Genomic DNA, 19946 nt, shown 5'->3' with positions numbered 1-19946 from the left:
GTCCAAGATCGGTCGTAAGCCGCCACCTTTCTTGGGTACAACAAAGTAAGGGCTGTAGAAACCCTTCTTCATTTCGGTTGGAGGGACAGGCTCTATCGCGTCCTTTAATAGAAGGGAGGCGATTTCTTCGCGCAGGGAATGGGCATGTTGGCCGTGTACTGCGGAAAAATGTACACCCACAAAGGGGGGCGGAGACTTGGCAAACTGAATTGCGTAACCGAGTCGAATGGTCCGGTGCAGCCAGCGTGACGGGTTGGGCAGAAGGCCACGCCTCTAAGCTCCGTGCTAGGGGCACCAAGGGGACGAGTTTTTTGGAGGTACCCGGCGGGGCTTCGCAGCGGTGCGGAACAGGTAACGCGGCATCGGGAGGCAACGTGGCGTCCCGAGGCCCTGGTGCTGAAAATAAACTCAAAGCACTTACCTTGCTCCGCGTACCCGGCAGGGGGCGGGTTTGTGACTGAGGAGGAGGTCTGATGCTGGCGTCCTCTGAACTCATCTGAACCGGCCGGCCGGGGAACAGTCGTAGGGCTGAGGGCGGGGATACCGTGTTCGGGAAGCCGGGACTGTTGAGGCCTGAAAGCAGAGTGCCGTGAGAATGGCATTTGCGGGCCAGGTGACCCCAGAGACAACAAGGAAATAGCTCTATAGAGTGTAAAGAATTTAACAAAAAATTCTCCTCCCGGCCCTCCACCGGGGAACGGAGTGGTCTTACCAGCTCCGGAGCTAACGTCTCGGTCTCTGGGTCTGTCATGTCAGGAGCACCTGGGAGCCTTCTGGGTCCTCAAGGGGGTCCGTGAGACGATGGGCGTCCAACTTCTGCGGGGAGCTCAACGCTGGGGCTGAGAGCTGGGCCCACTCACTTGTTAGTTGAGGCGGAGCACCACTTTCTTTCTTTCTTGAAAGCCGCAGGAGGATGCCCTCGGCGAGCAGACAGGGCATGGCCCCTGGCGGCAGGTTTGCGGCAGGGCAGGATGCTTTTTTTTTTTTTGGAAAATAGCCTTCGTCTGTTTCTTCACCACTGAGGACTGCTGGGCGAAGTCGTCAATTGGTGTCGCCGAATGGACGGAGCTGGGAGACGGGGGCGTTTGAGAAAGCATGCTTTGTCTGCCTCCCGTACTGCCTGTCCATCGTTGCATTTCTGGACCACGGAGTGGCCATCGCCTGTTTGACTGCAGTTCCTGCAGCACGTCAAGAACAGGACCACCCAAGTGCAGATTTTGAAGTGCCCTGGCCCGGTGGACTTGCAGGAGGGGGCCATGGAGTGAAGGGGGGAGCGGTCTGGGACCGTTCTACCACCGAGGGTAGCGAGAGCGGAGGAACGAGGTAGCTGGGCTTGCTCAGCTCGTCATGCACGTCCGGGAAGGAATCCGGGGGGGGCACGGCTGTGAGCGGCGCACATGCCCGCGGAACCAATTAAGCCCGGGGAAGCATAGCGGACCTTCTTACATCAGGCTCAGACTGGGCGGAGACCCGAAGGTGGCGGCCCAGGTGAGTTATCCATTTACATTTACATTTATTCATTTGGCAGACGCTTTTATCCAAAGCGACTTTCAAAAGAGGAAGAACATCAGCGAATCATCTTAGGGAGACAGTGGTACAAAAAGTGCCATATTACAAAGTTTCACTATCATCAGAATAGTATACAAAACAGATTTAAGTGCAACAAGAAATGTAAATAATTTTTTTATTTTTTTTGTTTTTTGTGACCAGTTAAGTGCTTTTGGAAAAGATGTGTTTTTAGCCATTTTTTGAAGATAGAGAGTGAGTTAGCTTCCCGGATTGAGTTGGGAAGGTCATTCCACCACCGTGGTATGATGAAACTGAAAGTCCGGGAAAGTGTTTTGGTGCCTCTTTGTTTTGGTATGACAAGGCGACGTTCCTTAGCTGACCGCAGGCTTCTGGTGGGAACGTAGCTCTGCATAAATGTTTTTAGGTATGCTGGAGCAGACCCAGTGACTGTTTTATATGCCAGCATCAGGGTCTTGAATTTAATACGTGCATGAACCGGCAGCCAGTGGAGAGAGACAAAGAGTGGTGTAACATGTGCTCTCTTAGGTTCATTAAAGACCAGACGTGCTGCTGCATTCTGGATCATTTGCAGGGGTCTAATAGCACATGCAGGAAGGCCTGCAATGAGAGTGTTACAGTAGTCCAGTCTAGTTATGACAAGGGACTGAACGAGCAGTTGTGTGGCATGTACAGAGAGGAAGGGTCTTATCTTCCTGATATTGTAGAGTGTAAATCTACATGATCTTGCAGTTTTTGAAATGTGGTCTGTGAAATTTAGCTCATCATCAATGGTTACCCCTAGATTTCTGACCGTTTTGGAAGGCGAAACTGTAGTTGGACCCAGCTGCACGGTGACGTTGTGTTCAACAGCCGGGTTGGCTGGAAAGACAAGGAGTTCGGTCTTGGCAAGGTTGAGTTGAAGGTGGTGTTCCTTCATCCAGGCTGAGATGTCTGCCAGGAAGGCAGCGATTCGAGCGGTCACTGTGGTGTCGTTGGGCTGGAAAGACAAGTAGAGTTGCGTGTCATCAGCGTAGCAGTGGTAAGAGAAACCATGTGACTGAAAGATGGGTCCCAGTGATGTTGTGTATATGGAGAAGAGAAGTTGCCCAAGCACTGATCCCTGAGGTACCCCAGTAAGTAACTGGTGTGGCTTGGATACTTCCCCTCTCCATGCTACATCAAAGGACCTTTCTGAGAGATAAGAGTTGAACCAGTCAAGCACAGTTCCAGTGATACCCAATTTAGAGAGGGTGGAGAGTAGGATCTGATGGTTGACTGTGTCAAAGGCAGCAGAAAGGTCCAGCAGAGTCAGAACGGATGATCTGGATTCAGCTTTCGCCTGTCTCAGTGACTCGATGACAGACAGCAGGGCAGTCTCAGTGGAGTGTCCGCTTTTGAAGCCTGACTGATTGTCATCCAGCAGCTTGTTCTGTGAGAGATAGGCGGAGATCTGATTGAAAACTGCCCTTTCAAGTGTTTTTGCCATGAATGGGATGAGAGAGACTGGTCTGTAGTGTTCTATCTGTGTGGGGTTAAGTGCAGGTTTTTTCAGCAGTGGGGTTACTCAAGCCTGCTTAAATGTAGTGGGAAAAGTGCCTGCAAGAAGGGATGTGTTAATTATGTGTGTAAGTGCCGGTAGGATGGACGGAGCGATGGCCTGGAGAAGGTGTGATGGAATGGGGTCAAGGGAACAGGTTGTGGGGTGGTTGGAGAGGAGGAGTTTAGAGACCTTAGTGCCAGTTAAAGTAGAGAACATAGGGAAAGAAGGGTTGCATACAGGAGCCAGGTGTTTGACAGGGTGTGGTGCTGTGAATGTATTGCTGATGGCTGTAACCTTATCAGTAAATAATGTGGCGAATATATCTGCTGTCAGTGATGTGTCAGGTGGTGGAGGGGGAGGGCAGAGAAGTGTGTTAAATGTTCTAAACAAGCTACAAGTGTCTGTGGTGCTATTGATCTTGGTCTGGTAATATGAAGTTTTTGCAGTTTTAACGTTATTTGAAAAAGTTGCAAGCAGAAGCTGATATTTACCTAGATCAGCTGGATCTTTAGATTTCCGCCATCTCCTCTCAGCTGCCCTGAGAGGGAACGGAGGTTACGGCTAAAGGAAACCAAAGGTGGGGTCGGTTTTACAATGGATGGGAGAATCATGTTGAATTGAACAAAGTAGTGATCAGAGACATGTAAAGGTGTAACAAGAATATTAGAGGTGGTACAGTTAAGTGTAAAAATGAGGTCCAGCTGGTTGCCCGACCTGTGAGTTGCTGTGGTGTGTAGTCTTTCCAAGTCAAATGAGGCCAGAAGAGTATTCAGTTCAATGGCCTGGGGTTTGTCTTGGTGTATGTCAAAATCACCAAGAAACACAAGTGGCCTGCCATCCTCTGGCAAGGAGGACAGCAGGACATACAATTCCTCAAGAAAGCTTGTCAGCTGACCTGGGGGGCGATAGATGACAACAGCATGTAATTTTGTGGGTTGCATTGTAGTAATGGCATGGAATTCAAAAGATGTATTGTTACATAGTGAAGCCTGTGATGAAAAAGTCCAGTTATTATGAATGAGCAAACCTGTTCCCCCACCCGTACCAGTATGTCGAGCGAGGGGTGTGGGAGAAGGAGAAGTTGTTGGAGAGCGCAGCAGGTGTTGCTGTATCCTCAGGATGTATCCATGTCTCCGTCAGTGCCAGGATGCTGAGGGTGGACTGTGTGGCGAAAGCTGGAATGAAGGCAGCTTTGTTCACAGCAGACTGGCAGTTCCAGAGAGTGGAGCAGGTGTTGAAGTGCAAAGCGGCCGTAGGTTGTGTGGGTTGCATTTTGTCTTGCATCTGTATCTTGTGAACGGTCTACAACAGATAACAGGGATGTGCTTGAAGGCATGTGTTATTAGTGAACTAGACATGTTAGTATGTATGTATAAGTAAAATAATAAAAGAGATAGAATAGAAAAATACTTAAGTGCTTTGGTGAGTGGCGCCTTGTCAGTGTCCTTGCTCGGTGGACTCGCACAGGTAGACTCGCTGGTCTTTACCCAAGTAGGTCTTCACACAAGGAGGGCTTGACACGAGGGCCACCAGTTCCGCTGCCGCTTCCGCGTCAGCATTAAGTCCAATAAATAACCAATACAACTGCAGACTCCTGTAGATAGATCGCTTCTCCTGATCCAACGCCGCTGTTACGCTCTCCGATGCAGCGGTGATGTCATCATCCAATGCCAGGGAGCTCGAGGGAACGGACGGTAGGCTGTTAAGCGGACCGCACTAATCCCGAGCTCGGGGGAAGCAGGCAAGCGTGCCGGGGAGGCGGGAGGTTTTCGAGGGGATTTACCTGGCGAAAGCGTCCCGTTATTCTCCCCAGATCGTTCTCCATCGCCCGTGGCGCCTGCCTCAATCCCGTAAGAAGGAGGTGAGGCACGGGGGGTGGCTGAAATGGCTCTCTCTCACTACAAGAGAAAGCAGAGATTGCAACGCTGCCACGGTTATGTTCTCACACTGAAAACATAACCCATTGGAGAGAATGCTCATCCCGAGCTCGGACGGAAACAAGCAAGCGTGCCAGGGAGGCGGGGGGTTTCGAGGGGGTTCACCCGGCGAAACGGAGCCCGTCACTGTCCCCAGATCGTTTTCATCGCCCGCGGTGCCTGCCTCAATCCCGTAGGAAGGAGGCGAGGCGCGGGGGGGGGGGGGGCGGCTGAAGCGGCTTTTTCTCACTACAAGAAAAAGCCTACGACCGCAATGCTGTCATGGCTATGTTCTCGTACTGAAAACATAGACCATTCATAAAAACGCTGCCTGCGTGTTATCGCAACCCAGGAATGCAAGGCAGTTTTTATGGCCGTCAGAGGTGGGGAGAATCAACGCATCCAGAAACAACACAGAGGCGGAAAATCGTCTTTAAAAAGACGCGTCCTGAGTAGGACGTTCAACGCCGCTGTGTTTTGCTCTTTTAGAGCGAAATTCACTCTTTTAGAATAACTCTTTCGAAGTTCTCTGCGCTGTCGAGCTCCAGGGCAAGAATGCACAGCCGTGCACGAATGAGAAAGCCGCTGTTATGTGCCGTCAGATCCAACAGCATGCAGAGCGTCAGAGGATTAAACAGGAACTGGGTGTGTAACTCGCAGCAGACTGCATGCACGACCATCGGCTCCGAATAAATTTTCTGAATGAACTCCCGTATTTGCGCCGCTTAAATACCCGTATGACCAGGGGCAGGACATGCAAATACTGGGTGCCAACTCTCATTGGTCTTTTTTCATAGTTCAGAGGCGAATATCGGCGCTCAAGAGAGACTCCTAGTGTCGCTTCTCTGACACAACGTGGAGAAAGCGACAGAAGGGGAAGTACAGTTCAGTGCAAAACAGTTCAGTACAAAACAAAACAGATAGTTTAAAAGAAAATGTTGAGAACAGAACAGTGTTGTAGAGAACGTCTAGGTTACGGATGTAACCTCCATTCCCTAATGGAGGGAACGAGACGTTGTGTCGAAGAAGTGACAATAGGGGTCTCTCTTGAGCGCTGAATATGCGTCTGATCTATGAAAAAAGGCCAATGGGAATTAGGCAGACAGTATTTGCATACCCCGCCCCCGGACATACGGGTATAAAAGCAGGCAAATACATCGACATTCTGTGTCGAAGAAGTGACACTAGGGGTCACATGGGTGTCTGCCGGACTGAACTCCAGGCAAGTGTCGCTAACAGAGAACGCTTGCAGGTCCCAGAACCTCTTGATGGAGGCGATCAGCAGGGCAGTCTTTAGAGAGAGGGTCCTGAGTCCAACTGATTCTAGCGGCTCGAAGGGGGGTCTCTGAAGGCCCGTGAGGACCACTGAGAGATCCCAGAAGGGGAACAGGCTTGACCAGGAAGGATTTAACCTCCGGGCGCCTCTTAGGAACCTGATGATTAAGTCATGCTTACCCAAAGACTTGCCGTCTACTGCGTCGTGATGGGCCGTGATAGCACCAACATACACCTTCAAGATGGACAGGAACAGCCTCCCCTCCAACCTCTCCTGCAGGAATAGGAGCAATGACCTAACTGCGCACCTCTGTGGGTCTTCAGCCCGGGAAGAACACCAATTGGCGAACAAGCGCCACTTCAGGGTGTAAAGTTGCCTGGTAGTGGGGGCTCTGACTTGGCTGATCGTGTCTACGACGGCAGGTGGTAGCTGAGGTGCCTGAGCACCTGGTCTCTGTGAGTGCATAGTAACTCTCAGGAGTGGGCCAGTATGAGCCAGTCGTCAAGGTAATTGAGTATGCAGATGCCGGCTTCTCGGAGCGGGGCAAGAGCTGCCTCTGCTACTTTCGTGAAGACGTGACGGGACAGAGACATGCCGAAGGGGAGGACATACGCCTGGCCATCGAATGCGAACCGTAGGAAGGGTCGGTGTCGAGGCAGAATTGAGACGTGAAAGTACGTGTCCTTCAGGTCTACCGCTGCGAACCAATCTAGATGCCGGACGCAAGTTAAGATGTGTTTTTGCATGAGTTTGTATAACGCCTGGTTGAAAACTCGCAAGTCCAAGATCGGTCATAAGCCGCCACCTTTCTTGGGTACAATGAAGTAAGGGTTGTAGAAACCCTTCTTCATCTCGGTTGGAGGGACAGGCTCTATCGTGTCTTTGAGTAGAAGAGTAACGATTTACGCGCACAGGGATATGGCATGTTCGCCATGTACTGCGGAGAAGCTGACGCCCGTGAAGGGGGGGCGGCAAACTGAATTGCGTAACCGAGTCGGATGGTCCGGGCCAACCAGCGTGACGGGTTGGGAAGTGAAAGCCACGCATCCAAGCTCCGTGCTAGGGGCACTAAAGGGACGAGAATTTTTGACATACCCGGCGGGGTGTAGCAGCGGGGCAGAGACTCGTCCCGAGGCTCTAGTGCTGAGAAAAGACTTGAATCGCTTACCTTGCTCCGCACTCCTGGCAGGGGGCGGGTTCCTGATTGAGGAGGAGGTCCTGTAGTGGCGTCCTCTGGACTCGTCAGAACCAGCCAGCCGGGGAACAGTCGTGGGGCTGAGGAAGTGGAACTCTTTTAAGTTTCTTTGCGCTGTCGAAGCGCCCAGGGGCAAACTGCACTGCCGTGCAGGGAATGGAGAAAGCCGCTGTAATGCACCGTCGAATCCACCAGGCAAAGCGTCAGAGGAAAACAGGAACAGGTGTGTGACTCGCAGCTGACTGCAACACGACCATCGGCTTTGAAAATTTCTGAATGCACTCAACGTATTTGCCTGCTTTTATACCCGTATGTCCGGGGGCGGGGTATGCAAATACTGTCTGCCTAATTCCCATTGGCCTTTTTTCATAGATCAGAGGCATATTCGGCACTCAAGAGAGACCCCTAGTGTCGCTTCTTCGACACAACGTCGAAGTGAGCAACAGACGGGGAACAGTACATTTATATTACTGAACAGTACCAAAAAGAATAGGACAGTATGGAACAGAACTTTTAAGATCAGAACAGAACTGTTCACTAAGGAACAGAGCTGTTTATTTAAAAAGTTCAGAATACAAAGTTTAGTATGGAACAGTAGAGTTCACAATACAAAAGTTAATTCAGTACAGTTCAGTTCAGAATAGAATGTAAGAGTTCAGTACCTGTAAATAGTTTAGCACAAAACAATGCTGTAGATTTCGGTTCATTTAGTTCACTGTAATTATTGCCAAAGATTAGGTTTGGCCTTTTGTCCTATCTATAGGATTGACATGTGCTAGACAGGGTCCATATCATATAATAATGCATGATTAACATGTGATAAAACATTCTTACAAAAGAGCTGCTGAGAACTACAATTGACCTTTGGTCTGAAGTTAGACTATAAATTATATTTACAGGGCTGTCAGTGTCATTTCAGTCACTGAAACCATGGCCATGCGACAGTTCCTTCTGATTATTGGAATATTTGTTTTGTCATGCTTGAAAGGAGGTTTAACAGTTAATGCAGGTAAGTATTTTTCCAATGTGCGCTATTATTTTATTTTTTTTCTCTCCAAACAAAGAGAAATCAAGTGAAGAAAAAAAATGTCTTCAATTTATTTAAAGAGGAGGAGAAGCCAAACTTCTGGCATGTTAAAGCAAAACAGGCTCTGAATACGGCACTCTCTGTGAAGCCCAACATGCATCGTGCTAAAAATCTCATCCTCTTCCTCGGAGATGGTAAGTGTACAGAACATAATGTATATGATCATGCAGAGGGGCATGTAATTATTTTTTGACATATTTCTTGTTTTTGCCTTGTTCTTTTCTATTTAATCTTTTGCATCTTGATGCACATTGTGTTCACTTTCCATTATTGTGATATTATTCAGTTATTGTGGAATAATCTTAGATTATATTGATTTGCATCATCAGTTAAAAGCACATTTTCAGCTACTTTTTCAAATGTTATAAAATTTAATTTCAAGTGAGGAACACATTTAAAAAAAAAAAAACTTATCTTGTGAATTTGTGCATATGTGTGCTTAAGAGTTGTGTAACATGTTGTTCTTGACCTGTGAAAAGGCATGGGAATTAGCACTGTGACCGCAACCAGAATCCTGAAGGGACAGATGAATGGACAGACAGGAGAGGAAAGCGTCCTGACCATGGACACATTTCCACATCTCGCTCTGTCAAAGGTACACAAAACTACCTGTGTCTATCAGTCTGTGAACTGTGTAGTAAACGGAACAGAACGATACAGTTTATTTTTTGTTCAGAACGGACAGTTCACAAGTTGCCACCAAATACCTGGACATCCTATCAATATCAACAAAAAAAGCAGCCTATTCCTGGCAATTAGGCAAGCAACAAAACATGTTTATGACTTTTTGTTTTACTCTTTGTTTGATATTTAACATATTTAGTTATTCTGTCCCTTTAAGATTGTTTATTATGATAGGCTGGTAACATGCTGCTTAAACATTTTACATTTACAAGAAGAACTGATTACACTTACGACCACTTTATTAGGAACACTTGTACACCTACTCAGCCAATTGTTTGGCAGCAGTCTAATGCATAAAATCATACAGATATGGGTCAGAAGTGAAGCTTCAGTTTATATTCTCAGCAACCATCAGAATGTGGAAAAAACATGATCTCAGTGATTTCAACCGTGGCACAATTTTTCATACTCAAACCAGACAGACTGCTGCGATATAGATTATAACTGAAAGTGAAACTATCATCATATTTCTGACAGCCAGTCTGACACTGATTGTTCAGCTGAGCCAGGAAAGGTTTTGTGACAGGACAAGTAAACAAATTGCCAGAGTGCGTTTAGTCTATTAAAATAAGTTGTTACATACACTCACCAACCACTTTATTATATAATCAAACTTAAATATTTTTACACAAGTCTTCCCATTGCATTTACACGCATGTGACTAGCAGATGATTCTCGAAGCAGTTGATTCAGTTAAATCAAAGTTTCGGAAAGCTTTATCTCTCACATCACTTGAAGATGTTGTGCATGCTGGTGTTTAATTGTTTTTTATGTGTTTGTGTAGACCTACAATGTGGATAAGCAGATGCCTGACAGTGCAGCGACGGCCACCGCGTATCTCTGTGGTGTGAAAGCTAACTATGGCACTCTGGGTTTGAGTGCTACTGCACGCCGCAAAATCTGCAGCACAACTAAAGGCAACGAAGTTAAATCTGTTCTGCATCAAGCAAAGATGGCAGGTAATGACAAAGAACAACAAAAACCAGGATTAGCAGAGTATTTCCAAGCTAATGCAACCTAGTATTACATCTTAATGCAGATTCAATTTATATTCAAAATTAAGAAACGGCTCCTGTCCTAAACAAACTACATATAGGGAGCGGGGGAACTGCATCTCTGTACATACAATATATAGGTTTTTTCTATTATTCGTTTACATTTTGGCTTTGAAACTTTTGAAAGCCGGGGGCTCCCCTGCCTGAGAGAACGAGGGAGTAATGTGACAGGGTGGAGGGCGGGGCCTGGTCGTGATTCTACACACCTGGTCCCTTATCAGGCTAATTAAGCATCTGAGAGGGATAAAGGCCGATTGCGGACGGTGGTGCGAGGAGAGAGAGATCGTTTACTGACATATCTGTCGTGTGTGTGTGTATGTTTGTCTTTTGTTTAAGATAATCATTAAAATATTGTTTATATCGCCAAGCCAGTTCTCGCCTCCTCCTTTCCATTGAACTGCTTTACACTGCCCTTTACACTTTCATTTATGTCTCTCAAGGTGAAAGCAGCAGTTGAAGTTAAAATGTTATCTTATCTGTGACAAAACTATAGGTTGTTAAAGGCTATATCATATGTGTCATTCCCTTGTAAGAAATATGTCTTCATGATCCATATAAATGATATGGTTTTATTTTCTCTAGGGAAGTCTGTAGGCATTGTAAGCACAGCGCGTGTCCAGCATGCATCCCCTGCAGCTAGTTACTCTCACACCGCTGACAGGGATTGGTACAGTGACAAGGAGCTACCTTCTGATGCCGTGACAGGTGGATGCAAGGATATTGCATATCAGCTCATCCATAATACCGATATAAATGTAAGTGGGAGTCTTTGGGAAACCGGTTCGAAAATTCTGTTTGGTGATACTAGAAGTGATGCAAACATTACACACTTCACATTTAATTACAATGACAAAGTATCAACAAGATTCACTCAAAACATATACAAAGCTAAATAATCCCTCTATAATTTGATTGTTGCAGGTTATTTTAGGTGGCGGCAGGCAGTACATGTTTCCCAAGAATATGACTGATCCTGAATACCCATCAGAGAAGGGTAGCCGAGAGGACAAAGTAAATCTCGTTGATGAGTGGCTCAAAAACAGAAAGGTAAGCCAAATGATCCAAAAGCTATCGGTGTGACAGAAAATAATTTACAAATTAATGTATTCATTATATGCATTTGGTTTATGTCTCCAATATTCTATTGCAAATATTAAAGGTTTAGACCACCCATAAATTAAAACTAAATGTCATCATTTACTCACCCTAATTTCATTCCAATCCTATCTGACTTTGCTCTGTTTAGCACATCATCTCGGGTTGAAATTGTGTTAGAGAGAAAACAGCCATCGTTGACATCACATCTGGTGTGCTGGATCTTCACATGGCATAGTTTAGTTTGAGATTTGAGTGCTGTGCTGGAGGGCAAATTTTGCTCAGATCTCAGACTCTATTTAAATTTTTATGCTACTATTATAATAATTGTCCTTATTTTTGGAGCATGATGGTTCCAAAAGGCAGCCTAAAATCTCCTTTTGTGTTTTATGGAAGAAAGAATGTCATGTGGGTTTGGAATAATATGACAGTAAATGATGACAGAATTTTCATTTTTGCCTGAACTATTCCTTAAATTTCCTATATTTCCTATCTTGACTTTAGAATGCCAAATATGTCTGGAATAAACAAGACTTTGATGCTGTTAAAGAAGAGAATACTGATTACTTGATGGGTAAGACTGCCTTCTCAATTTATGTATATTATATGTTCCATGTTATTTTAATCTTTAAGTTATATCATTTATATAATCAATAATGTATACATCATATATAAAACTAGATAGTTAAAGTTTGTCGAGACAAAAGTTATAACATAGACAGGTAGGAAAGAAAGAAAGAAAGAAAGAGAAACAAACAAACAAAGAAAATTAAAGCGTTGTGAGTGTTTGTTTACATTTGAATTTTGAAAAGTTTTAATGGTCTTGGCTCGCCCTTATAAAAAATCTTTGTGATTCAGTGTAAATGTTTTACTGAAATTTGCAGCTGTTTGCAAATCTTTGGCAACAATGGACGATTTGCCGCAAGTTTTTTACAAAACTCATTTGCATGTGAAAATAATCAGTGGCGAATTTGCCTGCCAGTTTGCCATGAACTCTTGGTTTTGTAAGGGTGTTTGAACATTTCGTACTTTACATTTACATTTTTGACAGTGGTAGTTTAAAAAGTTTTGGCCCGGTTGAAAATGAATATTCTGATCTCTTAGAAAAGTCATTGCAACCCGAGTCAGAAAATTCTAAAGATCTGTGCCGAGTTTGGTGGAAGAAAACTTGAAAACCCCTAATCAGCTTTAATTGTAGAACAGTATTTTGGCTTTTTCTAGCCAACCTTCAAGCCTGCTTAGACTCAGCAAAGGTATTTTTGATCATAAATCAACAATGCTGCAGGGTTAAACTGTTAATAAATGCATATTATTTCAGTCTTTGATTAAGCTCTGTTTGGCATATTGCATTTGCCAGGTCAGCTATTCTGGTGGATGACCAATGTGGTTTAATGCTGTGGATTTATTTGCTGCGATTAGGACTTTTTGAGCCAAAGGATACCAGGTACGAGTTGGATCGTGACACACAAATGGATCCATCCTTGACAGAGATGACGGAGAAAGCCATAAAGATTCTTAGCAAAAACCCTGAAGGATTCTACCTCTTTGTGGAAGATAAGTGGATATTTTGTGTGGTTTCCATTGCATAACCCTTGTTGTGCTGAATGCACTTATTTTGGTCTGTTTTCTTTTCTCTAAGTGGAAGAATAGATCACGGCCATCATGCAGGCCAGGCCAAACACGCTTTGACCGAGGCTGTGGAATTTGACAGGGCCATTGCGCGTGCGGCTGAGTTGACCAGTGAACTGGACACTATGACTGTGGTCACCGCTGACCACTCACATGTGTTTTCTTTTGGTGGCTACTCTAACAGGGGAAATCCTGTGCTAGGTATGGTACAATCTAATTCATCTATAGATTAAAATGTATTATTTGTATGTCCACACTTCTGACCTTTTTGAAATATAAATAGGTGATTCTTCAATTAGGGGAACTTTTAAGGCACCTAGCATAACTTCAGCATTAACATCACAACATTACAAACTTTAATTCAAAGCAAAAAATTATTTGAAAATTGGACAAAAAGACAAAAGGTACAAGACTGTGAACTTAAAATCTTTAATGAGGAAATGAACAACAATCCAGTTAAGAATTGCGCATGATGTAATCAAATAAAAAATGATGGAAAATAGAAAACTATTGATTTAAAGTGGTTGCTTACAAGTATTTATTCCATGGGGCTGTTAAATTCTTGATTTTGATTGGTTTATGGAAAGAAAGAAAAAGCAGGCCTAGTATAAGTTGTTATCCTATTTTTAAGTCATAAAATATCTGACATTTTCATAAATGAGTGTTTGATATAGATATTCAGACATGTGGGGCAGGGAGTCAGCTGCCCTCTGAACTCCATAGCACCCTTCAGTTTTTCCTGATGGAAATCTGTGGTCAAATGCAACAAGCCCCCAGAAATAATTCTGCCCATAAACAGAGTTTCAAACAAAAGGTATTAGCTTAGTGCACGTGTGATGAGATTTTGTATGTTGAGCTCTTGAAACTTTCTGTTTTTAATTTACTGTGATTGAAATCATTATTATCATTATAAAGTATTTTATATTTTAGTACTGTGGAAACATGTAAATGACGTGGAGAGATTTGTTTCTCTCCTTCTCCTCCGTGGTGTTCTTTAACAACATTTAACATTATAAAATAATATTTTGATTGAGATTTTGATCTGCTACAAGTCAACATTTTAAGATATGTTGTTCTTATTTAGAATATTAGAATCGACATTATGTTCGTGGTGGAATAATGGAAAGACACCACATGTTGTGTGTGGGGTTGGATCTGCCCCACCAATATCTGTGGTCATGAGCCGCTACTGCACTCATGTATTTAATATCATCATAGAATTGTCTAGATCTACAAACATTTTAATAAACCGAAATTATGAAATTCAGAAACAGAAACATTTGTGGAAATATTTGCAAGTTTTTGTTTTTAGCTCTGTTTTTTGTAACAAAATTAGAACTCTATACAGTAATATAGAGTGTCTTGAAGATTAATGGTGGCTTATGAGCTCCTTTAGTTGGTTAAAACCCTTTTCTCCAATAGCTGAGAGCAGAATTAGAAGTATTAATGGAACACTTTCCATTAACATTCCATTAAAGTGTAAAGGGTTTATAAAGGGGTTTATTAATGATGAATAACTCATCTACAAATGCATCATAAATTATTTATGTGCAGTTATAACAACATGAATAAAAAGGTGACATTCATACCTGCAAATAGTGAGCCAATTTGAACTCACGTGTACTTGTATTATTTTAATGTAAATTATGAAATGTCATAATTCATCATTTATGTAATGGTCCAGGAAACGTTTCGATTAGAATAGTATAGACACAAAAAAGGTGTTGTGTCTATATTTATTATTATATAAATTGTATTGTGTATGACTATGACATTTTCCTGGTCATGTTCATGTAAAAAGAATGGTGCTAATCCGAGTGCTGTCTGTAACAGTCCTCTGCAGGTCCTCATGCTCACACACTGCATTGTTTGACAATTCTAATTTCTTTATTGTTTATAAAAAAGATTGTTCAGCTACTGTTCAGATGATTGAGAAGATAAAATGGCTTTTAAACAAATGGAAGTGTCATGTGCCAACGATGTCATACAGAGGTTTTGTGCTCATCAAAAATAAACAAGTGGCATCCTCTCTGTGGCATCGTTGGCCTTGTGTCGATCCATCTTTATATTTATTGCTTAAAACACAATCAATTTAGTTTGATTTCTTTGGGATAAATTATACTGGGTGCTACATAACATTTTGTACTTACCAAAAGAAGAATGTGGGCAAGGTCTTGTACACTTACAAAGCAGAACTGCTGCTTTTTGTTTGCAATTTCGACAAAGATTTCTTACGGGTCCAGAGGAATTGAACAATTCATTGATAATTCATTTTTTTCAAGGATTGGAATTAGACGAAGCCTTGTTTATGATGGACCCCAACAGGATTGATAAAACTAGCAAGTTTTTTATCGCAACCTTTTTAATTGTGGAGACGTTTTGATGTGAAATGAACTCAGATTACAGACTCTTTACTTTGGTTGTCGGAGGAAACACTGATAAATGGCGCACATTTAGATACAGTGCGAGTGGAACGCTGACCGAATTCTTCCTTAAATCTAGAGTTTCAACTTTAAGATGTTTGATTAACTTATCAGGGCCTGGTTTCAGACATGTGTAAAGGAATGCTTCAGGTTCAATACAAGTTAAGCTCAATCTGGTGACAGTGAAGTGAATGGGGGCCAATTTTTTGTGTTAAAATACTCAATGTTTCAAAAGATTAGACAGAAGACATAAACAATATGTGTGTTAACATGATTTTACTGTGATAAAATCACTTACTAACCTTTTCTGTGTAAAGTTATAGCCAATTTTAAAACTTTGTTGCCATGACGTTGTAATGTCAACAAAACCTAAAATGCTAAAAACTACTGTAATAATTGTGATTTAATGACTTATAGCTCAAATAATGCACAAGTTGTAACAGTAGAATTAATGTAAGTGCTTTTATAAAAGTATAATCTTCACATTTCTGGTTTTAAACCCTCCAAAAATTATCCTCATTAATTTCCATTGTTAGCGTCTAACTGTAACCTCAATATTGAGACAAAATAAATTTTTGTGGTTATCAACATTATGCCATAAATGCTGTCTATTGAGATTAACTTGTATTGAACCCGGAACATTCCTTTAAATGCATTTAAGAAATATTAAATAAATAAATAAAAAACTCAATGAACAGACAGTGGACATCTGATGAAAAAGGAACATCTAATAAAGCAATATGCCACAAGAGGCTGTGCGTTACAGTGATTTACCCATGGGTAATGGCCATTCTAAGAGACTGCTCCAAATGCCATTGGTATGATGCGAAGCGGAGAGCCTAAATCGTCCTTACAGTAACACAGAGACTTAAGTAGCGTATTGCTTTTATTAATAATAATCCTAATAAACAATTAGGATTATTCGTTCATTCAGGATTTAATGAAGAATGTGCTATCCCAGGTGTGTATTTATAGTCATTTTACAATGGCTTCAAAAAAAAAGGCTCATCTGATCAGCATCCAGGGTCGGAATTATAAACATTAATAAACATTAATGCATACTGAATTGACCTCCCTCTAACAGCAGACTAGAGATATAGAAAGAATAAGGAATGCTAGGAAGAAATGATTATGAATTAGCAGTTGGCAAAAGTGATTCAGATTTAAAAGCAAGGGAGCATAGACCTTATTCACAGCAGCGCCATTGTAACGAGGCTGGACGAGATGGATTCAGTTGCAGAAAACAGGTTTAATAACAGACTGGCAAAAGTACAGAGGGCAAATCCAGAGGAGTGTAGTAGAGACAAAAGCAATGTCAAAGCCAGGAGATCAGTTAACAAGAAAACAAAACACGAGAACGAACAAACAGGTAGTTTAAGCGAAACACTGCAGTTAGCAAAGCAGAGTGACTTACAAGCAATAACCAAGACAACTAAAGTGAACACTTTAATAAATAGAGAACAAAAAACAGTGCAGGTGAAACTAATATTCGGGTGATTGGGAACGAGTGTAGGAACTGGAAGAAGCGGGGTGGATTGTGGAACTGGAGTTCATGGCAGCCATCTTTGACGGGAATGACAGCGAGGCTGTGAGGGATAGACATACAGTCATTTTAATGGGCTGTATTGCAGTTTAAAATGTTTTTGGATCGTTCTATGGACAAAACATAGAAAAAACACATTTTCAAGAACATTCAGTAGACAGAAAACTCCAGACAACATGCGTTGTGGAAAATCAGATGTGATCAAGGAGCTTTTAACAGCTTTATACCATTCATGCCATTGAAGAGATGTAAGTCTATCCCTCACAGCCCCACTGTCATTCCCATTAAACATTAAAAATGGTGCTACCGTGAATAAGGTCTATAGTGGACTTGTTCTTTGACGGGGCAGCAGAGCAACAGTTTGAAGACCTACCTAACTTGTTTTTTTGTTTTTGGTTTTTTGTTTTCTTCTCTAAAATCTTTGAAATATCATTACAATCACATACAATATAAAGAACCCACACCATTACAGATTGACCAAAATCCACTAGAAGGTTGACCAAGGCCAAGAGAAGATTTGTATTTCTGGAGATGTGATACTAACTGTTTCAACATCGACAAAAACATAGTTTAAAGATTTAATAACATTTTTCAAGGTTTCAGGAAGTGAGAAGTTGCCCTCATTTAGTAATGGAACATAAGGAATATATGGCTTAATAATGACTAATTTCTTGTGTCTTTTAGGCACTTCCTATTCAAAAGGTTTGGATGGAAAGCAATTTACTAATGCACTTTATGGCAATGGTCCAGGATACCAGATTGTGAATGGAGCTCGCCCTGACGTGAATGAGACCGTCTCAAGTAAGTTTTATGAGTTTAACTGTAATCCCCTTGGGTGCAAATAGCATTTTTGAAGGCATGGCACAAGCTGTGTGTTTTGAAAATAGACACCCCATCTTGTGGACATGTAGGATACAGCAAGATTATGAAACAAACCTTTCTCTCACATTGCGATCCATTTATTAAGGAAATAATTCTGCTCTAAATAGGACTCAAGTGTGAGCATTCTGTCATCCAGACCAGTCTGACTTTCTTCCATGGAACACAAAAAAAAGATGTTTCGTAGTATGTTCATACTGTTGTTTTCCATACAATGAAGGTGAACATGACTATGGCTGTCAAGCTCCAAAGTAACAAAAAAAGTACCATAAAAGTATAAAATTGGTCCATATAACTTGTGCACTATATTTGTGCTGATCCTCTGCAGTCATACAGTAGCACTGTGTGAGAAATTTTAATAATTATTTCTCTGAAAATCTTCCTTGCTACTGCAGTTCTCAAATATCATTTGAGACTACTTTTTTGGTGCTATTTGTTTATTCTTGGAGCTTGACAGCCTCAGTCCCCATTTACTTTGATTGTTTGGAAAATAACAGTGTGAACATTCTTCAAAAATTCTCTTTATTTGTTCTGTGTAAATAAACAAGAATAAAATCCTTCAGACAGCTGCTGCTTACAAACAGTATTGGAGTATTGCAACGTTTAGGTCACACGACCTTAATCTTAATTTAATATGTATAATTTAAAAATATTTTCTCCTATCCTTGCTCTGTGATGCTTTCAAGACTTTGCTCTGTTTGATTGAGCATCTTGACAGCAACATTGGCTGAACCAGTGGTGTGTGTTTGGGGAAGCACAATCTGTTTGTCTGACCAAACCTGAAAACAATAATTATTAATATAGTCAGAAGTGGAAATGATCTAAGTCATAGCATATGTGAAGAGAACATGACCTGTGACAGAATAGATCCTGTGGATGCTGTGGATTTGGTGTCAAATTTCAACTGCTTTCAGTTTTGATTGCAGTTACACAATTAGGATGTTCTTAAGATATAGCACCACCTAGCACTGAAAGTGGATCAAATCTGGCATGTGACCTCAGAATGTCCCTTTGCCCATGTTTATCAAGTTTTGTTAAGTCTGAATATCACACAAGATACAGGTCAATTATTCATTATGGGCCACACCCAAAAATGTATTGGCTCATATCTTCTGAACAATAAAAATAACAAACATCCTACAATGAGTTCGAAAAAGTATTTAAAAAAAGTTGTAGATTGTTTTTTGTTTTTTTGCTGAAATGTAAATATATAATCAAATCATGTAGGAGCAGTGAAGGATTCAGAGGAAACTGATTTGTATTCTAGCCCTTATGGTTCTGAAGTTATTAACAATAGATTACATTAGCTTATTATAGCACAATCTTGTGCCCGCTTCTCACTAAATTTGGTATTCAGTCTAATTTTGGCAACCTTTAAGTGGATGGATGCCATATTTCATAATGATCGGCCATTCACAATGCATGGTAATATTTGCTATTTCAACTCATTTATCATTGTTCTTCCTCCTAGGTGATGATGAATATCTTCAGCAGGCTGCTGTACCTCTCGAATCAGAAACTCATGGTTCTGAAGATGTTGCCATTTTTGCCAAAGGTCCAATGTCCCACCTCTTCCACGGAGTCCAGGAGCAAAGTTACATAGCTCATGCTATGGCTTATGCAGCCTGTATTGAGCCTTACACTGACTGCCTATTGGAGCTACAATCCTTTGCAGTTTCCACTAAGTTCAGTCTCCTGGTTCTGGTGTTGGGCTTGGTGTCTTCTCTCATGGCTCTGACATAATGCCACTAAAAGGGATGAAGAGTGTTTCTACTAACACATTGCAATACTCAGCAATACATCAGCTACATCTGAAGCTCTCACACTGCATAAAAAAACTTTTTTAAATCAGTTTATTATTTTCAGTAAAAATATTTAAACATCCTTAAAATCCTCTGTGATGAAATTATATCAGTTTTGATTATTAAAGGAGTTTAGACATGCAGGGGTGGTCCTACACTTTCAAAGGTGGTGGAGAAAAATGTATTAAGCTATTTATTAAATATCATGTCCAATGATAACTGTATGGTGAAGTGTGCATGATATCAAGATATTACGTCCACTGTAAATTGCTGGTGTTTTCTTTAGGTGAATAGGCGGCTTGAAAAATATTAA

At 42.0% G+C, this 19946-nt stretch overlaps 1 protein-coding gene across 1 annotated transcript; it reads left to right on the top strand.

Annotated features, from left to right (window-relative positions):
* Positions 1-4834: 4834 nt before the first annotated feature.
* On the top strand, positions 4835-19574 carry LOC127640958 (intestinal-type alkaline phosphatase-like). The gene is made up of 11 exons (XM_052123699.1): positions 4835-4865; positions 8544-8657; positions 9003-9118; positions 9992-10166; positions 10845-11017; positions 11184-11309; positions 11862-11931; positions 12777-12915; positions 12997-13187; positions 17637-17753; positions 19303-19574. Exons 2-11 carry the CDS (start codon positions 8618-8620, stop codon positions 19572-19574), a joined length of 1419 nt encoding a protein of 472 aa, XP_051979659.1. The 5' UTR covers positions 4835-4865; positions 8544-8617.
* Positions 19575-19946: the final 372 nt, after the last annotated feature.

This window comes from Xyrauchen texanus, chromosome 50, assembly GCF_025860055.1.
Source record: "Xyrauchen texanus isolate HMW12.3.18 chromosome 50, RBS_HiC_50CHRs, whole genome shotgun sequence".
In the NCBI taxonomy this organism is placed as follows: Eukaryota; Metazoa; Chordata; class Actinopteri; order Cypriniformes; family Catostomidae; genus Xyrauchen; species Xyrauchen texanus.
The sequence above is the reverse complement of the archived record's forward strand: the minus strand, read 5'-3'. Positions and strand labels throughout refer to the sequence as shown.